The sequence below is a fragment of the Rhizopus microsporus genome, assembly GCF_002708625.1.
Source record: "Rhizopus microsporus ATCC 52813 unplaced genomic scaffold scaffold_22, whole genome shotgun sequence".
Classification (NCBI taxonomy): Eukaryota; Fungi; Mucoromycota; class Mucoromycetes; order Mucorales; family Rhizopodaceae; genus Rhizopus; species Rhizopus microsporus.
This window is the reverse complement of record NW_019671937.1, coordinates 71,233-92,277: the sequence shown is the minus strand read 5'-3', so window position 1 is coordinate 92,277 and position 21,045 is coordinate 71,233. Positions and strand designations below refer to the sequence as shown.

The 21,045-nt window shown below is 39.8% G+C and overlaps 5 protein-coding genes across 5 annotated transcripts; 3 read left to right on the top strand and 2 right to left on the bottom strand.

Annotated features, from left to right (window-relative positions):
* Nucleotides 1-205: 205 nt before the first annotated feature.
* Nucleotides 206-2,832, bottom strand: RHIMIDRAFT_294953 (uncharacterized protein). The gene is made up of 4 exons (XM_023614137.1): nt 2,659-2,832; nt 2,344-2,564; nt 2,137-2,262; nt 206-2,079 (listed from the first exon to the last, which is right to left on the bottom strand). The coding sequence occupies exons 2-4, from the start codon at nt 2,431-2,433 to the stop codon at nt 391-393; spliced, it is 1,905 nt and encodes a 634-aa protein (XP_023462340.1). The 5' UTR covers nt 2,434-2,564; nt 2,659-2,832; the 3' UTR covers nt 206-390.
* A 2,138-nt stretch (nt 2,833-4,970) lies between these two features.
* Nucleotides 4,971-5,453, top strand: RHIMIDRAFT_247564 (uncharacterized protein; the record flags this gene model as incomplete). The annotated part of the gene is made up of 1 exon (XM_023610420.1): nt 4,971-5,453. The coding sequence occupies one exon, from the start codon at nt 4,971-4,973 to the stop codon at nt 5,451-5,453; it is 483 nt and encodes a 160-aa protein (XP_023462339.1).
* A 33-nt stretch (nt 5,454-5,486) lies between these two features.
* RHIMIDRAFT_71368 (ARM repeat-containing protein) lies at nt 5,487-12,369 on the top strand. Its single transcript, XM_023615594.1, has 10 exons — nt 5,487-5,715; nt 5,774-5,988; nt 6,040-6,088; nt 6,140-6,199; nt 6,251-6,409; nt 6,462-7,163; nt 7,230-11,419; nt 11,468-11,633; nt 11,684-11,906; nt 11,966-12,369. Exons 1-10 carry the CDS (start codon nt 5,545-5,547, stop codon nt 12,301-12,303), a joined length of 6,273 nt encoding a protein of 2,090 aa, XP_023462338.1. The 5' UTR covers nt 5,487-5,544; the 3' UTR covers nt 12,304-12,369.
* A 5,696-nt stretch (nt 12,370-18,065) lies between these two features.
* On the bottom strand, nt 18,066-19,554 carry RHIMIDRAFT_241387 (uncharacterized protein; the record flags this gene model as incomplete). Its single annotated transcript, XM_023609578.1, has 4 exons — nt 18,066-18,938; nt 18,993-19,063; nt 19,122-19,210; nt 19,271-19,554. 4 exons carry the CDS (start codon nt 19,552-19,554, stop codon nt 18,066-18,068), a joined length of 1,317 nt encoding a protein of 438 aa, XP_023462337.1.
* A 786-nt stretch (nt 19,555-20,340) lies between these two features.
* RHIMIDRAFT_241386 (U6 snRNA-associated Sm-like protein LSm2) lies at nt 20,341-20,920 on the top strand (the record flags this gene model as incomplete). Its single annotated transcript, XM_023609577.1, has 3 exons — nt 20,341-20,361; nt 20,561-20,719; nt 20,768-20,920. The coding sequence occupies 3 exons, from the start codon at nt 20,341-20,343 to the stop codon at nt 20,918-20,920; spliced, it is 333 nt and encodes a 110-aa protein (XP_023462336.1).
* Nucleotides 20,921-21,045: the final 125 nt, after the last annotated feature.

The window sequence follows — 21,045 nt, the reverse complement described above, 5'->3', positions numbered from 1 at the left end:
GGATGGTGTCTGGAACAAGATTGCTTTTTTATGAATGGATTAATTTCAAAATAAGCTTTTTTGTATTTCATTAATTATAGAAGCACACGCACTAAAAAAAGATAAAGCAAAACAAATTAATATTTCTTGTAAAAAAAAAAAAGAAAAGAAAAACATAGCATGTATACAAGTGTATTTTTTTTTAAAAAAAATAGATTTATTATTCATCGTTTTGGTTATATACAGCATATAAAAGACAAAAAAAAAAGGAGGGGAAAAGGGACGTGTTGTCTACAAGATTCTAATTTTTTTTTGTTAAAAAAAAATGAAATATTAAGATATTACATATTCTATTTTAAGGGGGGAGGGCGTGGATTTTTTTATTGCTTTGGTGTATATTGTTTGTAAACCTCAGTTGCTCTGGGGCTGTTGCTGTGATTGCTGTGATTGTTGTTGTTGTTGTTGTTGCTGGCTATACATGGGCATGATGGCATTTGCACCAGGATGATGACTTGCCTGTCGCATATAAAGAGTATGATGATACGACTGTTGCTGTGCTTCTACGGGAGCGAGTGTTCTGGCCATCATGCTTCCCTGCGCAGAATCATACATGCGAATCTGAGACGACGAAGGCTGCTTTCCTGAAGCGCCTGAAAGAGGGTTCATGGAGTACATGGGTGGAGTGGTATCATTACTGATATCAGTATTTGTTGTCTGATGTGATGGCGACGGTTGCGAAGGCGACGGTTGAGAGGGCGTTTGTTGTCTTTGTGGATGCTGTTGTGATTGGGAATGCGTTTGTTGTTGTTGTTGCTGTTGTTGTTGTTGATAAGGCGGGTGCTGCAAACTTAGGGTTTGAGGTAAAGGCGTCTTGTTCACCATCGCGTTCGTTTGCAGGACAGGATGTATCGTGTTGTTTGGGTTGTTTGTTTCGTTGCCACGTACGATCGACGGATGGGAAGGATCAAAGGGGAACTGCATATCTGGGTTGAAAGAAGACGGGCTGGGAGCAGTGTTCATGTGGTATGTGTTTTGGAATTGAGGATGGACATAGCCAGAGAGTGGCGAGTCCAAAGACATGCTACCGCTATCATAGTACACAAACGATGACATCTGTGCTTGTCTTTGATGAGGTTGCCGTTGTGATTGTGCAGTAGGTGTAGTGAGTACAGGTACTGTATTTGCCGTGGGCGTGCTTGGTGTGCTGCTTGCTCTGCTATTCGGATAGGGGTGATATGGGTAGATGGGGTCAGGAGGGAGTCGATCATCCGTCGTTGGGGTTGTCATTAAGGAGCTTTCACGTCCCTTGCCTTTCTTGATCATCTTTCGCTCTGGTTCCATCATGTACGTCTGCGCATCCATCGAGAGTGTTCGCCGGCGTTGGGTTCGTAGCACCTGTGCCTCTTGAATCAGCCGTTGGTTATGTATCTTGATGTAGTACGTTTGCCTTGGCACGTCGACTGCTAAGTACCCTTTAGGCATGCTTGTTGCTGCTTGCTTTGACATCCGACGTGAATTATTTTCTTCTTCTGGCGTCGTTTCATCCGTAAAGACGGTGGGTGGTGGCAATGAACTGTCGTCGACTTGTGCTGCTTCGCTCAAGATCTGATACAACGTTGACAGCTCACCTTTGACAAACTGAGTAAGTTCCTCGTTGCCTGTTGTTAAGGCACATATCTTGCTCCAAAACTGACACAGGTCGTGTGTTCGTTCTGTCGTGTCACGTTGCTTAATCTTTTGCCGCTCCTCTGACAGACGGTTGTAGAACCGACGTTCGTTCCAGTGGATATGAGGGAACTGAGCCTGTACGCGTGTCCGAATGTCTTGAGTGGTCATACGTAGACGAGCCAGCTCGCAAATCAAGTCGGTTACTTCCTTTGGCCAGCTACGTTCAATTTCGTCCGGATGCATCAGTTCATGGTTGTGTTTGCCCGCCTCTGGGTTAAGTGATTTTCTAAATTCCCAACGCCCTTCATTTTCAAAGAGGACAACTCGCCATCGACAATCACATCGTTTTGAAGGTCTTTTTCGTTGTGGGTTTGATTTGGGGTTACGTAGTGAATCAGGAAGTCCTTCACGAGAACAGTAGACGTAAATGTTCTAGAGACATGTAAGATAAGGAGAGATGTTGTGTGTGTATACAATTTGGATATTTACTCTATGTGTGCTCGCTTCCTGTTTGACAGTAAATCCGTATTCTGCGCATAAATCTCTACAGTGTTCAATAGCTGCAGCGCTTTCACTAAAGGTTATTCCCATTAAACGTTCATAGAATGGCTCAAGCTGCTCATAAAAAACGTATCCAGTTAGTGCGTTGAATGAATTTGGTTTCAATGCTTTTTTAAACAAAAATTATGTATTTACAAATAATGCTTGTTCCTGTTGTCTTTCAGGAGTAAAGCCTTGCTGAAGTTGAGGGGCCTGTTCGTTGTTCTGTTTGGTTCTCTTTGTCATTTCGGTTGAATGAAGCAAAGAAGATTCTGAATCAGATTAGCAAAGGTTTTGAAATGGTGAATGGTGATGAAGCAGTATTTTTATTTTGTTATGTGTAAAGAAATAATGACTATAAAAGAATAAAGAAATGGGTAAGTAATGGTTTTTTTGGATATTAATTTTATATTTATTTATTCTATACACACACACGCACAAATACACATACACGCACACACACACACGCAGAGAGAGAGAGATATACTGAATAAGAGACAATAAGAGACACAGTGGGAGGTGATATATACACCAGTGATATATTCGTTGACTTTGTCTCCTTGATTAAAAGTGATTGACAGTCAAAAGAAAGAAGGGAGGATGACGGGCGATTCTTTGTGATGCCTGTTATATGCATCTTTTGATTAGCTTTTGACTAACTATTTGAAACCTCTCCAATAGTAAGCATTTGGATGTAAGGTCAGTATTTGTGTAACCACAATGCTCAGCTCTAACCTACCCCCGCTTCGGGAATCCTGACCAAGCATTGTTCTCTTTGTTGCATAGGACGATTTGATCTTTTATTAAAAAGGGAACATAGCATTTCATTATGCTTACACTCGATTTTTGGGGCACACGTGTGTATATGACAACCGATACTCACCTAAAGATCTACTTGTAGGACAAGTACGCACTTTATCACCATGACAAAAGGTACAACCGTCAAAAAGCCGAAAGTTTGACATTTTTGTCCTCTCTCTTTCTCTCACTTTCTTTCTCTCCGTCTCTCTGTTTCTCTTTTTTTTTTAAGGTTACTCGATCTTTTTTTTTTTTGATTGTTACCTCAACTCACACGATCAACATGTGGCCCCAGTCTCTGCCTTTACCTCTTACGCACCTTTTGAAAAAAAAAAAAAAGGCGGTCGGACTTTAGATGGGATATTATTGCTTTTTTTTTCATAAGTTTGGCTTAAAAAAGAGATAACTGTTCCTTGCTGTGAAAGATCTCCTAAAGTAGCAAAGAGTTGCTTAGTACAATGTTTATACTGATGAGTTTCGAACAAAATAACTTTATAAAGCCAAAGGAGGATCTTTAAATAGTGCAGCATTAGATGACATCAACAAAGTGATTGTCATTAAGCTTTGTCTGCATGCCTCTTTTGCAGGAGTTGGACAAAAGCACTAGCAAAAGAAAGACATAGTGCTTATTAAAACAAAAAGTGCTCTCCTACGATGCTATATGTGATATAAACTCATTGTAAGGCCAACATACATATGTTTTGAGCGCACCTTTGCCCCCTGACTCTGTTACTTTGAAATATAACAGCATTCAGTTAAAGTTTAGTAGAGATACCAACATCATACGTTGCTGGAGATAAAGCAATGTTTATTGGCGTATTTGTAACTCAATCATATAGTAAGAATGAGCGTATCCATCAAGGCCCGTGGCCATTCACAGTAGATTAATACCAAGCGCTTCTTTTTGTACAGTATGCTATACCTACACCTGGCATTATTTGAGTCAATAGAACGAATACTATCGTTTCGGAAAGGAGGCTAGTGAGAGTAAGAGAGCATTCAAATGAAACTTTGAAATAATGGCTTTTTTAGCTTGACAAGCTCACCAATGTCCTTTTGTACTCATAGAGTGTAGTACGTACAAGTCAATCTTCATACTTAAAACGTACGTTTGATTTATTATTTTAGAATCTAACAAAGAAAGGTTTTTCTCAGTGTTCTAGCCCTTTATCAATACTTTATATCTCAAATAAAGTGCTCCTACCATCATAGCATGATGTATATATAATATAAATAGCATAAAGAAAATGCATCCCAAAGTCAAAGCTATCAAAAGAACTATCACAGTAACAGACTATTTTCCTCATCAACACCAACAAACCAGTCCATACCTATTTATAATAGACGTCATAAAGAAGTATAGCTTACATTTTGTGATTTAAGAAATGGTCAAGGCGAATATCTGCCCCTGTCATGTGTTAGCTAATTAGGAATGTAACTGTACCACTGTTATTAGCTAGCTGCGTAGTCAAGCAAACAATGTTAAGGAAGTAGTCATATTAATCATAGTTAGTGTACTAGTATCAAACAAACAATCACATTATAAATGAAGCTACAAAGATGTTTAGCTAAGTTTGCGCATTTGCACGTATAGCATTACTGCAAATAAGCACGAGATAATAGTAAGCTTGCCTTTTTTTTTTTTTTTTTTTTTTTGAAAGACTCTGATAATATCAATGCTGTAATGCAAAGTATTAACAAGCAACTCATTTTGACACACGTCTTTTTTTTTTTAAAAAAATAAACTTGTGTGCTAGTCTTGGCCTGTATATATTCTATGAGACTTGCTCTTCAAAGCAATCCCAAAAGTTTAATGCGTTTACATCCTGGAGAGTAAGGACAGGTGCTGTCTTTTTATATGATTATGGAGCAGGAGTGTTATCCATGACAATATGAAATTCAGAGAACTGCAGCTTTTTAATGACCGAAGGGAAACGCACAAATTTGGGCTGAGTGCAATTAATTTTTTCCTTTAAAATACCCAAATGACCGTTGATGCACCTAAACTGAACCCTCTCTATGCCTATCTCGGCTTATCGCCTGAGTCTATTGACATTCAATCTTATCTCGGCACCGATTCAGCTTCTACGATCTCAACCGTCCAGCAGTACACGTACCATGCATACAAGTCGGAAGGCATCTCGCTTGGCTTTATCAAAAGTAGCGATAATTCACTCATTTTAGACTCTATTGATATCTATAACGCGCAGACCCATGACGGCTTTCAACCTTTTACACGGCCACAAGACTTACCATGTGGTCTCAAAAGAGACATGCAAGGCCATGAGATCGTTGCTTTGTTAGGTGAACCTGACAGAAAAGGAGGCGGTGGTCGAACGAGAACACCGTGTTGGATAGAATATTTGTTCAAGACAGACAGTAAGAGAGAATCAGGTATGGTCATTCAGCTTCATGGTGTCGAATGGGAAGATCGCGAAATGGGTTGGACTAGTCTTGTATTGTATTAAAATAAAAAATAAAAAATTCTGGGAATGAATAAACTTCTTTTGTTCTTTTGGTCTTGTTCTCTCTCTCTCTCGTATATACACATACACAGTAATGCCACCGTCTTCCGGTCAACAGCAGCCGAATAGAGCACAACAAGATATTCCAGACATTTTTCTTTTAGATGAACAGAAAATACAGCCGAGTGAAACAACAGAAAAACAGGAACTCTATGTCCTGCAGTGGTTGGCGCAGGTTGAAAGAGAGAGTAAAACAATAGACGTGGTATGGACAGATGGATAATTGCACATAAACATTCTAATGTCCCCCTCCCCTTATAAAGGAAACACTGAAAAAGGCACAGCCGGTACTTGAAAAAAGCTTGCTTCGACTTATTTCACTCGCTTCAGCCAGACCACGCAGACCCATTCGCTTTCTCATCGGACGATGCTACATCATCTTGTACACTCGAGGCGACACACGGACCCTATTTGATACAGTGACAGCACTTCATAGTCTGATTGCTGCTAATAAAAATATTGACAAGGAGACAAAAATGTAACGATTGATTTGTTTATGCCCTATTACTGCTGACATACTTTTTCTTAGTGCGGCTATTTCAACAACAGGAGCTATCATGGGAGCGACTGGATCGAAGGTATAACTGTTTTTATATTCGAATTTTTGTATTCATTGCCTTTTATTGTAGGTTCTGTCATTATTTGCCGAGACAGCCACCTTGTTTTTAAAAGTGATAAAGAATAGCAATGTAAGTAAAATGAGAGATACGAGAAAGATTCAGGATATAATGTGTATGTAGAATCCGCTCATTTTACGGCTCGAAACCATAGCTGCTTTTACTTTATTGCTGAAAGGTGCCGGTAAAGCAGCAACTGAATCCATCTTGAAAGATTTGATGAAACAACTAAGACATGGATTGGTTGATAAAGCCCTTGTGATGCGAGCTGCTTCAGCACAGGCAAGTCCCCTCCATAATCTTTATCTTTGTCATGCTAACAATGGCAAACTAGTGCTTGCAATCTGTTATTCAACACGCGTCTCAATCATTTACTCAAGTTGAAATTGAATCTCTCTTACAGCATTGCTTCAAGGCATTTGAAAACTCGACCTTTCCAGTCCGCCGATCTGTCTCGTCATTATGTGCAACGATTTTATTATTTACGCAAAGACCAGCTACAGTTGATCCAGCCAAACCAAACATCCGACACGCGGCAACAGGAGAAGAGACAGTGCCAACCAAAGCAGAAGATGCGGTCAGCAGCAAGAGCGTGACACTGATGTCAGTTGAAGACATGCTCTCTCAGATATCTGGGTGCTACAACCGACCCAACAGTTCACGTGAGCTCAGGACAGGGTTGATTGAGACTTATGCAACCTTGTTTATTTTGCTTGGAACGGAGTTTGTAGAGGCTAATTACGATACGATCACCAAACATATCTTGTGTGAAATATTGGATAAAGAACTATCAGCGTCTGATAGCGCGTACCTTCGAACCCAGGTGAACTTTCTTCTTCATCACACGATCAACAAGAAGCTCCTGAGTGAACATGGACAGGCATTTGCGATTAAAACACTGACAAATAGCTGGGTCAAAAAGTGGCCACCTCTGATGGCGAACCAGGTGGCTCCAAGTAAACAGATTTTGTTATGTGTGACCAACCTGATATCACAGCTCGTATCAGAACTCGAAGGAGCAGCAAGCTCAGTGCAAGTAAGAAAAGCATCATGAAATGAGAATGTACACTGAGCCCTTTTTTTGTTTTTTGTTTTTTTTTAGGAAGTCATTGTTGAACCTCTCTTCGTTTTGCTAAGTCATCCCAGTTTTGCGGTTCAGATGGCTGCTGTATGGTGCATTCGATGCTTTTGTAACGCATGTCCTTCTAATCTGCTAAAGCTTTTACCCAAAACGATGAACTTATTGGAAAAAGACTTGAGTAACTTGACCAACCCGGCAACGACGACCAAGACATTTCAACGAACGATTGCGTACGCGTACACTGCTGCTGCCATCTTGAGTGTCTTTCCTGCTCATCCCATATACACATCATTCGAATTGAGTGCGCGAGCCATGTCACTGTCAAGTCAACTGGTGAAACAAGTTCACAAGGACCCCAAGATTGCCAGTGTTCAAGTACAGGTCGCGTGGACCTTGATTGGTTCTGTGATGTGTCTGGGGCCAAACCTTGTCAAGATCCATCTACCGCAGCTGCTACTGCTCTGGAAGAGCGCGTTGCCGAAACCAAGCGGTAAAGAAGTCAATTCGATTCGATCCGAACCTGAGTGGTCCTTTCTGTTCCATACCCGTGAATGTGCGATCAGCTCGATCTACAGCTTTTTATTGCACAACAGTCAATCGCTCGTCACGCTTGATATCGCCAAACGTATCGCTGCATTACTCAACAACACGCTTGCATTCCTGGCCACAGCACCTGTCACGTTTGCAGTCACTACGCTTTCACCCTGTGTGCCCTACGAAACAAGATTGATTGACCAGTCTTACTGTCTTCGCCGACGCATCTTTCAATGCTTCATTACGCTCCGACCCCATCTGCCGACTTACGAGTCATCACTCAACAGTCTGCTGCGACACTCATTGACAGTGTTCATCGAGCTGGACAAAATCTCTGCCTCCTCACGTGCTCAACAGCAAGTCACTGCTACTGTGCCTGGACAGTTTGTGAGTGTTTGGAATATAGCAGACGGGCATGGATGTGGTGTGACGAGCAAGATGCGAGGATACCATGTCGAGATTGTCTCTGCTGTTGAAGACACCTATGAAGAAATCAACCGTGGGAAAGAGTGGATGACAAAGGACCGGTTTGAACGTGTTGAAGAGTTGCTAGAGCGGCCGATGATAGGTTCACTTGAGCTCGACCCATTTTATGCATACACACACCATGACGGCAATAAAAAAAAATCCTATATCCCTCAGCCTGTGTCGCCATCGACCTCGTACGTAGACGCGAGTATTGAGCTGTTTGCCACCTTATTCTGTAATCAGCCTACGCCTATTCAAGAGTCCACGTTTGAACTGATGGTCAAGGCCGTGAAGGACCCGAAACTCGAAAGAAACTCACCTCGTCGTGCGGCCCTCTTGGTCAATATCGTCGTTGCCTTAATTGGCGCTTTCAAGCATATGGCGGTCTTATCGAGAAAGAAGAAGGAGGTAATTGGGCTGAGCCCGAAAGCGACACAACTGCTTCAGGAAATCCTGATGGAAGTCGTCACTCATCCTGACCCTTATTTAAGAAATGTTGCATGTGAAGCGATTGGTCGTCTGACAAACATTGTGGGTGGCACGTTTGTTGCCTCACAGATGCAGATTCTAGTAGACCTTGTCGTCAGTAACCGAGATCCGGATGTTCGAGCAGGATGTGCATTGGCGATTGGATACATTTATAGTCATGTCGGCGGTATGGCTGCTGCAACACATCTGAAGACGATCGTTGGTATTCTGTTGTCGCTAAGCAGTGACCCGCATCCGGTGGTCCATGCTTGGGCGCTTGAAGCAATGGCTATGACGGTCAGTGCGGCCGGTTTGATGTTTTCGAGTTATGTCAATAGTACACTCAGCATGGTAGCCAAGTTATATCTTAGTGAGACACACGAGCCTGGAAGTGGGTCGATTGCGGTCAGTAACGCCGGCATGTCTGTTGGATTTACGGCATATCAAGAGTTTGGACGTATCATTTACGAGCTCATTGGCACCCTTGGTCCAGAACTGCAGGCTTCGCCCAAGGTGAGAGAGCTTTGCTTGAATATGGTCGAAGAACTCAAGTTGGAACCTGATGAAAGAGTCAATGTAGAAGCGATTCGATGTATTCAACATTTCTTGATGTTTGCGCCCAAGTATCTAAACGTTTATGATCTTGTTCCCTACCTCCAGCATCAAATCACGAGCCTTCATTTACCACTGAAACGCGCAGCAGTCACCTGTCTGTATCAATTAGTACAACGTGATTCAGAGCTTGTGTTTAAAGCAGCACAGCCTGGCCTTGATAGCGAGTTGTTCAAGATGCTTGACACCGATCCACAGCTTTCTGATGTCAAAAACGTTATCCGCAACTGGCTACAGGAAACGGCAGTAGCCGAACCTTCGATCTGGGTAAACATCACAAAGCGTATCGTGACAGGTACCACAGTTCCTACGTCAACAAAGTCGGACACACTGGACAATGATGCAGGTAAAAAGTCATTTGATGATGAAGAAGATGACGACGACGAATTTGGGGATGACGATGCAGATGGATTTGTGGATGAGGATAACGCAGATATCACTACCACTGTAGCGGATGCGTCTGGCTTGACGGCCAAACTCTCTGTCAATGTCGAGATCCCTCCTCGTTGGCGCACACAACTCTTTGCACTTGAATGTCTTCAGCAGACAATCGAGCTCGTGGCTGCAAGCGGTATTCGCGAACACTTTGATCTCATATTGGCACGTCGTCGTCGACAGCAGGCAGGGCTAGGCGACTACCTCGTCTTTCGTGTGCCTGATCTCATTCGACTTTCGTTTACAGCTGCAACTGCTCATGTCAATGAGCTCAGACTAGCAGGCATTCATCTGTTACGACTCGTGATTGAAAAATTTGCTACGACTGCCGATGCTGATCTGGAAGATATGTTGCTCCTTGAACAGTACTCTGCACAAATTGGCGCTGCACTGACACCTGCCTTTGGTGTTGACTCATCTTCAGAAATCGTTGCAGCTGCAGTAAAAGTATGTGCTATCTATGTAGGTAGTGGTATTGTCAAGGACCTGTATCAACTGGGTCGTGTGCTAAAGCTCTTGACATCTGCGCTGGATCGCTGTAAAGGAGAAACAAAATTAACAGGCGTAGGAGAGGTCAAAGACTTGAGTTCTCATGCTTCGGTTATGGTCAAATTGGCCGTCTTGAATGCTTGGGCCGAACTTCAAGTCGCAAGCCAAAAACAAGGTTATCTCAAGCAGATACTGCAGCCCAACTTGAGCGTCCTGTCGTCCATGTGGCTCCGTTCCCTACAGGATTATGCGCGCATCCGTTTAGAATCAGATATTGTCGCGCTGTCAAATCGTAGTGAACGTATTCAAACGGCATCGAATAGCAGCATTGATTCAATGTATTCAGCTGCTACAAAAGACGTCGTGCTACCGTATTACCGTCGCTCATGGCTCAAGATTATGGAAGCAGTGGCAACCCTAGTTGAAACGCAAACACCGGCCATGCTTGAAGCGATAGCAAATAATCCTGACTCAAAAGCGGATGGACAGGCGTCTAATCTGTTTTATATTCTGTTTGGGCTCTGTATCGAGAGTTTGTCACGCGCGTCCAGCAGCAGCAAAACCGATTCGACAACCATTCCTACCTGTCTGCGTGCCCTCCGTACCTTCATTCAGCCTTCTCTTGCGGGTAATCAGTTTGTGCCAAAAGCAGTCTTTTTGGAGCTGATGAATGTATTTGATCGTCTCATTCGAACAGAGAGCTACAAGATTCAAATGATCATTGTTGAAACCGTTCAGCGGCTAGTTCAGAATTATGGTGCCTCGTATCTGTGCGATGACCTGGAGAATGTTTCTTCTGAATCCAATGCGTTTCCAATCACATCAAAGATGTATTATATTTTGAGAGTCCTCATCAACGTCTTTCTTCAATATGTTCCTGGGCTATCAACCAAGCGAACGTCATTGCCGCCCTCTGACGCTTCGGATAACTTAGCTATACTGCTTAGCTTTTCGCTTGATTCATTTGCTCAGTTGGTAGGAATCACGCCTAGGCAATACAAGGTTGATCTCCTGGCTGTCTGTCTACGGGTGTTCTCGGATATCTTTACAAACGAGAGATTCATACAGACCCTAGCGCCCCGTGCGCTCGTGTCATTAAAGACTGCCGTTTTCAACTTTGAATCAGACCTGTCGCCCACAGATGTTGTATATTTATCAAAGATTATTACAGCAACAACGTATACGCTCTTGGGAGACTTTTCTTCGTATGTCCATTGTCTTTATAAAGAGTACACAAACTGATTTGCTTATAGGCTACAATATGAAAAGGAAGAACTGACAACTGCTTCACAAAAGAATAGGTTATTAGCTACAGTACTGGTGATGACAGGTTGTCCTCAAGCCACTTTACATTCGACAGAATCAAGAGCTCAGCTTATCAAAGTGCTTAAAATGTGCTTACCGTCTAACAATGCCGAGGTAGATACAATGTTTAATCATTTTTAACTCATTTTACTTATATATAACAGCTATCTGCAACAGCTCATCAGTGTGTCCGTAACTTTATCTCGCTTCCTGAAAAGAGGAATATCCTGTCACTGGCTACTCTAGGACAGGTCATGGCTAGCTCTTTATTATCTTTTACTATCACTCGCATTGTAGCAGCCAAACATACCGATGACACGCTTCCTGCGCTAAATGAAAATATCAAGACTTTGCTGACACTTCTGAACAGTGTTCAAGAAGAACAACGTAAGAAAGGACACCCTATTTTGGGAAAAAAGATGCTAACTCCCCTCATCTATTGACAGAATATTCTGTTCTTTGCATTATTTTACCCACACTAACCATCTTACTGGATGATCCTCCATACAATGGAACCGAATCCAAGGCTCATGATGCATCATTGACGCATCTACTCTCGATTGCTACCAATATGCCTGCAGTATTCCGTGAGACCGTATTAAATCTACCTCATCATATTCGCACCAAACTTGAATCGGCTATGCGATACAGTATATTAGAAAAACAAAAGCAGCAACAAGAACAACAGCAGCAAATAAAAGAAGAGCAACAGCGTAGAGCAATGAATGAAGATCATAAGCAACCAACGATTGCGCTTAAAATGGACTTTAGTCATTTTGGATAATGATGTGTACATAACATACAGAGTTAATTAGAATTTGATAACGTATTTACCTTAAATAAAAATGGGTGTATCCAAAGAATTCTACTTCCACTTTTTTTTTCCCTTTTGAATAACGAGGAGTACTATCTTTTTGCTATCCAAAATATACTTGCAAATATTGGCTCTTTATATACAAGTAGAGATGAGTAAATTCGGATAATACTGTCTCAGTTTTGACATACTAGAACAAGTTACACATACTGTATGTGCTATTCTCAATGACCATTCTCGAATGCCTCCCTTTCACAGAGGCAGCTACTCAAAACATGGCCTCTGAAGTTTGTTGCTACAGTATACAATGCTCCCTTGTCAATGTGGTCCCTTTTTCTACCCTCTATGTTATACACTTGTTTCCTATCGTTTGATCGTTTTTAACATTCTTAAAAAAAAAAAAAAACTAATATTTAGACAACGTAATGCGATATTGGTTCACTTATCTAAGCAAACTCCTAACAAAGGTCAGACGTTTTCTTTCTATATGTGCTTCAGTATCAACGCTAAAGGGTGACCTTTTCTTAAAGCAGTTGTCGCATCTGCTTTCTTGCATCTATTTAATTACTTATATACAAATATGCATATCTCTACCAGCTTTAACAAAAATGCAGTAATGAAGTAGGTATAGAGTTAATTTTACAATGAAATAAGCAAAGAAGCACCATCTATTTCAGTCCCCTCATTGAAATACATGAGCCTAGAGGCATATTCACCTAATAGTACTTTTTTTTTTCTATTGAAGCGTAAAGCAGTGAGAGTAGCCATTTTTTCTAAATGAGAAAATTCAAACACCAATACTGAAATAGATCAATCACTCTAGCAAATAAGACAAGTTGTGCGTCATTATCACCCATTCGAGACGCTTGTGTAAAAAGACTGGTCTCTGACCAAGCTGACTGAGAGAGTATTTATAAATACATAACGTAATTATTATTACATGATATGTCTGACGACCTAAGCCCTGTTCATGTTACAAACCGGTGTTTGTAAATGTGTGCAAACGGACTCTTTCCCCTTTAGCCGTGGATAAATAAGGTAACACAATGTCCAACTCGGATTTCCTCAATTGGTGAGGTTAGGCCAAGTAACGATTTCTGTCAACAGAAATGTTTGTGTTAATGAATGTTGTCTTGACACAAATGATTATTACCGTGTAACTGTCACAAAAAGACAAGGAAATAGAGCGGGATGGCATGATGAAGTTTACTTTGTATACAAGGAAATAAATTGCGAATCAGGCGTTTTATTGTTCTTGGCAGTGTATTGCTCATTTCCTTCTGTGGCAAGTTTTACAATGTAGGTTTTGTAAACGGTCTGAAGTTAAGCTTTATTGTAGTAGTTTTTTTTTTTTAAATCAAAGAAAAGACCTGCTCAAGTTTCGAAACAGTACAGAGCTAAGAGTCAAAAAGACACTATAAGGAATCCTGTAAGATGATAAATAGCTTAAAGAAACAAAAGAATAGCAGTAGAATGGGGATTTAAAGTGTGTACGTGATGAAGGATGTACGTGATTGACAATGGGGGATAAATTACGCAGCAAAATATATTCAAGGAAATCATATTTACGGTTGTGGAGTCTTTAATATTTCAAAAAAAAAAAACCTTGGAGAGCTGCATTCAAGTAGATAGCAATCCATAGCTCTTAAAGACTATGTATTGTTATTTCAAATAGTCAGACATATGCTACGATGTTTTATAAAATAAACGGTTCCTTCATTAATCCTCAATAGAATAAGGTGAATACTACATACACCAGAAAATGCACCAGAAAATAGGCTAATGCTACGGGCGCTTCCTTGGGGCGCTACTTATGCTGTCACTTTACAGCTTCACGCTACCAAAGTCTCTAACTAACCTAAGACTTTCCAGTGGAATATCCTTTGATATAAAATTACTCTTGAATGACTTTGGTTCTTTGTTGATCAAACCGACAGCATAAAAATATTAAAATACAGCAATAACCACATTTTATCTCTTTCTTTTTCATATTCTATACCAAGGAACATGGCAATATGTCTGTTTCTGAGCAAGTTCAGCTTGATGCTGCACATTCAAAAGGTTTGTTGACGACACCACAGGTAGCGTTTGTAACACTAACCCTCTCGTGGATTTCCTCGCGCGCGTAGTGTACATCAACTCTTTGCATAATAAAAGACATGGTGAAGTCTGGCATCGTATGTATGTACATTCAAATGTGTGGAACAAGAATTTCTTGGACGACGACGAACTCGAAATCAAGCGTTCTGAATGTGTGAGTCAGGCTATGAAAGTTTTGAAGGAAACCAGAAAAGACGTTAAATTGCAAACATTTGATTTTATACTTCGCAACCTTAACACAGATAATGATGTCGTAGCAGTAGAGGAAAAGTCATCTTTGAAAGATGTGAAAGTTGATATCAAAAAAGGAGAATTATTGAAGAAGCATGCGTTGTATCTTTGGTCAGAGCAAGTAAAAAGCAATATCCTCATGGAATAGTTAGAAGCCAGATCCTGTCAATGGCACGGCACCAAGTTTACTATATATGGGTCTCGTCTACTGTCTTTTGATGAAATTTTTGCTTATAAGAAAAGAGTATTTAGCTTTCCAATCTCTGCAAAGCATCTTTCTGAGTTCGCAAAGCTGCTGATGGCGAGACTCTCGTTAAAGCGAATAGTCAAGCTCAAGCTTTCAAAATTATTTGACAAATGCAAAAGTTCTCGAATGGAAATACGAAGGGACAATAAAGCAGTTACTTGTTCTTGGTTTTCTTTCTACTGGTAAAACCGCTGATTTGAAAAAACTTGGTTCAATTTACACTATCCTCAGAGGCTGAAAACGAGAAAATCGCAAATGTCATTGAAAGTATAGAGTTCTTATCTACAACAGCGCTAATCAAGAAGATCCTGAGAGAAAATAAATGGCAAAACAAGTATCAGCAATCCTTAGAGAATAAAGTCATCAATGCTACTGCTACGCAAGAAGAATCTTGGGAGGCCAAGAAAAAAACTGCTGAAGAAGACTTTGGAAAACTATTTGTAATATACTTCATAACTTGTTACTATAAATCTACAAATAAAAAGCGCGGCTCCATCTATTTGGCCTAAATATTTGTTAAATCGCTTTGAAATGTCTGCTTTTTGAAGGTCTAAGACTCCATCCTCACCATAAAACGTAACAAGATGAGCAAATTTTTCTGTTACAGACTATGAAGAAAATGTGTTCCATATCAACAAGCGATTGGAAATACCCTTCCTCTTCATGGCCTTTGCTTGAAAGCGCAGAGTAGTAGTCAACATGCCGAAACAAGTACAATAGAGGCTTTCTTGACAGAATGCATGGTAACAGCAACCCTTCTCAACATTAATAAGCCTCTCATCAAAAAGTAGTTATTATACATTGCCACCTTGCTGCAGACCAAAATTACTAAGGCCTTGGGGGAGGGCATCTTATCCTATTAATTAGTGTACCGTGTATATACGTGCCGTTTACTTTTATAAAAGAAACAAGACGATTACAATTATAACTTCCAAGTACGATCTATCAAGCCAACCACAGTAGCCAATACTGTCAAACAAGCTCCATGTAACAGGCTGGAATCAACACACATATATGTGGACTACACGAACTTTAATCAACATCAAGTATAAAACCTGTTCAAATGGATCATAATACAGTTGATGTTCAGTAGACGCTTTGGGACGATTTAATGAATACAGCATACAATTTTTTTTCTCATTCTCAAAACGGTGCCACGATTTGCAAACTACAATGTGTGTATGTGGGTCCTTTGGGGAAAAAAAAGGTATCCATCAAAATACAGTTTTTTTTTTTTCTAAATTAATATTGCATCATTCAAACATTTATAATACAAAATATGACATCTTGGAAAGTATTACTTTCTGGAAATAGTGTAATTCAAAGATATTATCATCATTCTCCTCTCTCTTTTGAACTAGGTGTCCCAATAAGGAATACAACAACGGGGAAATGTAATATTGTCTGTGATCCCAGGACGAACAGGGCTTCATTATGTAAAAAAAAAAATCACAAAGTTTATCGAATTATGGCCCAGAACCATATGTGTCTGTGTGTTGATGTGGGGTTACAAGTGATAAATAAAGAAACTGAAATTTCTAAGAACATGAGAAAAGATACTATGGCTAAATAATTACACGGCAAGAGAAGCAGCGTTTAATTTTTGAATCAACCAAACAAAAAAAAAGATGAGAGGAGGATTATGAGAAAAAGACTATACAAAGAAAAGAGAGAATACGCATCCCTCCCTTTTTTTTTCTTTACAATTATCCAACATGACTACTACAACAACATCCAATACCACGCCTGTCAAATTGAACTCCATTTTAAAGCTCTCTCTTTGTAATGAACAAGGTAAATGTCTCTTGTGTTAACCTTGAACCACAGACTGATTTTTACTGTAGTACGATACAAGGGGAGTAAGCGCATTTACAATGATTGGCTACTTGAAAGAGTCGTTCAATTTATCCATACTCTCGACCTTCCTACACATCAACAACGCTCTGTTTATGCTGGTCGTGTTCAAAGATCTCGCCCACCCTCGTCGATTCGAATAAAAAGAAATTCTCCGGTCAGTGGCCGTTAAACAATGAGATCTACAAATAAATAAACCAGCTTTATCACAAGGGATGACCATGGCGGAGATTTTTTATTTTGCAGTTATTGGTGCCTGTCTCTCATAGCAGCACGGCTTATTCTAAAAAGAGAACATATTTTATCGCGATAATCGTACTCCTTTTTCCCGACCAATCATCGCTTGTCCAAAACATAATCTACTTGGAAAACATGTAAAAGAGTAGAGTCAGGCACGGTTGTAGGTCTTTGTGGTTAGATATGAGCATGTTGCTTATGATTTCTTACCTGTCTTTATTCAGAAATACGCGTATACATACATATATATATTTGTACGTCATCTCTACTCACTCATTATGCCGTCATGGCACGACACACACACATGAATGACAGGTAAACGATCTATCACTTATTGAAACTATGTTCCCTCTTTGCATTTAACCATCTATATTTTTTGATAATGATCAATGTCCGCCGAAACCAGTGTGTGTGTTTGAATCTGTTGAGATCTAAACAGTAGATCGAGGGAGGATAAAACATGTACAATCTATTTTTGGAATGCAGGCAAGGGATTTCTGGATTGTGTGTGTGACGCTGATTTATTTATTTTTTCACTTGCTTTGTCATTTATTTATAGTTATTAAAAGAGCGACATTTGGCCATGATGTTTCCTCCTCTTGTGTGTCTATGTGACCCCAGGGTTGTATTAGAAAGAAAGAAAGAGAGGGAGAGAACAAGATGCATAAGAAGGAGTTTCAAGTAGATAAGCTATTACCATGCTGTGTGACACTTTCCCTTTTTTTTGTAAGTTTAGTAATATGCCCTAGGCCAAAGTATACCATAAAAAAGTACGACAATAGAAATTTTGCATATTCCCTCTTTATTATAGAGAAACCTAGTCTTAGGCAACCTTATAAAGTAAAATGACAGGAGTATTATGTGTACATTGTATTATTGCGTTTTTTATAGTAAAAAGGAGAGCGGGCGTAAGACAGAATTATAGATGCGTGAAAAATATGAAATATGTGTGTGGTGCGTAAGGTACATAAAATCTACAAAATAATTTTTTTTTTTTGGTTCTTTTTTTAAAAGCCTTGACTGTCATGCAGCAGATTCTGTCATGGTCCATTGACGAGTTTTTTCATTCTTTTTTGACTTTGACATAAGAGGGCTTCATTAAGCAAGAGTTGGTATTGGTGTCTGAATGATGGTTGTTGCTATGAAAATAAAATGGTTGAGATAACTTTGGGAGTTCGTACATTGATGGAGGTGGCTGGGTATAGCAATTGGGTTGAAGAGAAGTTGTACACATTGTATTTATGTAACCACCTGAAGGGCGTTGAACAATGTTCGGTTTCACTGCGTGTTGCTCTGTGATACTGAGAGCGCTCTCGAGCTGCTGTATACGCAATTGCTGCTCTTGTATTTTTAATCGAGCGGCGTTCAGTTGCTCATCATAATAACCGTGCATTTGCTGGCACTGTCGTTTGACGTGATAGAGCTGTAATCGAAGCTCTTGTTTGGTGATTGATTCTATGTTGGGTTCATCAGGATGACTATGTATGTCTGCTTCCTTGTCGTCGACCGCCTCTGTCGCTGGCTCTTGTTGTTCTATAGGTTGTTCCATGAGAGGTATATGCATCAAGGCGCTTGATGTATTTGCAGCCGGAGGCTCATAAGTCAGTTGCAGCTGGGACGGAGGAGGGTAATACTCTGGCAGACGCACGGACGAGGCCGAAGAAGATGAGCGGCGGTTATTGTTGTTATTGCTCTTGACTGTCTGTGCGTCCTCCTCAAACGCTGACTCGTCATCTCCTTCGATATTCAAGATGGTCTCGGGATCTTCTTCTTGCTTGGCTCGCTTTCTTCTTGTATATCGAGTCGCTTTTCTTCGAATCAGATGAAACAGATCACGACGACCGGGTCGAAAGTAGGGATGATACCACCGACATGATTCCCTGTCTTTGCTGTCTTTTGATTTTCTTGCGTCGGTATCTCTTTGGAAACCATAGATCTGAGATTGGAAAGGTTAGTTTAACAAGTTCCTTTAATGTATATGACACTTTACATTTAATTGGCGTACAAATGAAGGAAATTTACAGTGTTTAAAAAGACGTGGTAGTACGGTCTCGGTAAACTCTACAAAATGTTTTAAGTAAATACGTATAGCATCGTGTATATATATATATATTATTACCTGGAATGCACTCAATAATAAACATGTCTCTTCCTTGATGTTTACACCATCGAGCATATTTTTGGTCACTTTCTGGTGCTTGAAGACATCTATATAGGATAATCAAATATGAGTCTCCTTAATAAAAAAAATAAAGAGCTCTCTCTTACTGGTATAGTTTTGATACGAATCCAGCAATACCACGTTGAGATTGAGTATCCTTACAAGGAGAAGAAGGAAAGGGAGGAGGTACGATATCCAGATTATAATCATGAACATGTTGCATCAATTCCATATCGTTATTTGTTTCATTCATTGGAGCTGTATGGAATATCATGGGAGTAAATTCTGATCTGGTGTTGTCTGTGAATAACTGGTAAGGATGATAGTCATTTGAACTAGTAGACAAGGTAGCATTCTCTGGTATATTTTCATAATCGTTTGTATAATTCATTCTATCTCTATTTTTTTTTTTTTTAAAAAAAAAAAGAGAGAAAGAAAGAAAGAAAGAAAAAGGAGGGAGAGGGGGGAGGATAAACTTTTTATATTCAGCAAACGCACATACACACGCACACACACTTACACATTTATACTTTAGGGGAATTTATCAGTGTACAAAAGACCAATTGCGGTTCCGAGAGTTTATACATTTTTAGACAAAGAATCTAGTCTATATCTTTTTGCTACAACCATTCAAACAGTTTTATATTAATTTAGTAATACTTTCTATACTTGGCTTGTTACATCCTGTTTAAACTGCCCCTTCAGTTATTTTTTTTTGAAGGCAAAAAGGGGAAGACATTGATTTAATTTCCCATTTTATGATAAACATGTCTTGACTCCTCTCTCTTTTTGTCGGCGATATTTAAATGTCGCCGAGAGAGAGAAAGGATGGATAAATCATACAATCACCTTTTATAAAGAGGGACATTTCTTGCAAATTTTCCAGTTACATTCCGTAAAAGAGAGTGACCTGAGCATTTTTTAAAAGTGCGAATATCGCTTTTTGAAATATATTTATCTCTCTCTTTCTCTCTCTTGTTGACGTGTCAATATCACATCTAAGCTCTCTTCTCGATCTTTCTTCTTCTTCTTTTTTTTTTTCTCCTGTCTCTCAGAATGATCATGTATAAATAGGGGAGATAGGCGCATGGCGAAAATGAGGAGAGGAGCGGTGAAGGAGGATGAAGCATAAAGACTGTGATGGATTGTGTCTTTATGTTTACATAACGCTTTATTCATGTCTACTTGTCAATCAATAGTGATGGGCATAAAAAAGTAGCTGCTTGTCTCTGTTTTACTAAAAAATAATTGTATGATCCTGATTTTTTTTAAAGAGAGAAAAGGTGTGACTATTGCTTGTCTCTTTCTGTCGTCTCTTTTTTCTCTTTTTCATAAATAAGAAATGGTATATAAATGAACACATCCTAATGACAATAGCTTACCACGCTTTATAATAGTTGTTTTATTCCTTTTTTAAAACACTGGTTGACCAAAAAGTAACTGTAGAATTAAAGAACGATTTGGCCATCACTGGCACGTTAAAATCAGTAGATCAGTTTTTAAATATCAAGCTGGACAATATTCATGTCGTCGATGAAGAAAGATATCCACACATGGTAACGTTATTACAATTCCTTATTTCTAATTCTAAGCATTATATACAGGCTTGTGTCAAGAACTGTTTTATCAGAGGATCCGTCGTTCGATATGTCCAACTTCCTGCTCAAGCAGTTGATACAGCTCTCTTACAAGACGCAGCCAGAAGAGAAGCAGCTCAGCCATCCACTGCTCAACAAGCTAATGTAAAAGTAAAATAAAAATGTGTATACATTCTTTTTGCGTGTGTAAACATATTCACACACACGCAAAAGAAAAAGAGAACAAGATCACGCACGCACACACACATATTTTCCATTCCTTTCTTTTTTTTTTCCTTTTTTTT

Bases quoted from the DNA above. Each gene is read 5' to 3' on its own strand.
- RHIMIDRAFT_294953 (XM_023614137.1), bottom strand. From the start codon at position 2,433: ATGACAAAGAGAACCAAACAGAACAACGAACAGGCCCCTCAACTTCAG. The intron at 2,263-2,343 runs GTAAATACATAA...TTTTATGAGCAG, and splicing joins AACAGGAACAAGCATTATTT to CTTGAGCCATTCTATGAACG. The intron at 2,080-2,136 runs GTAAATATCCAA...ACATGTCTCTAG, and splicing joins AGGAAGCGAGCACACATAGA to AACATTTACGTCTACTGTTC.
- RHIMIDRAFT_71368 (XM_023615594.1), top strand. From the start codon at position 5,545: ATGCCACCGTCTTCCGGTCAACAGCAGCCGAATAGAGCACAACAAGAT. The intron at 5,989-6,039 runs GTAACGATTGAT...ACTTTTTCTTAG, and splicing joins ATTGACAAGGAGACAAAAAT to TGCGGCTATTTCAACAACAG. The intron at 6,089-6,139 runs GTATAACTGTTT...CTTTTATTGTAG, and splicing joins TGGGAGCGACTGGATCGAAG to GTTCTGTCATTATTTGCCGA.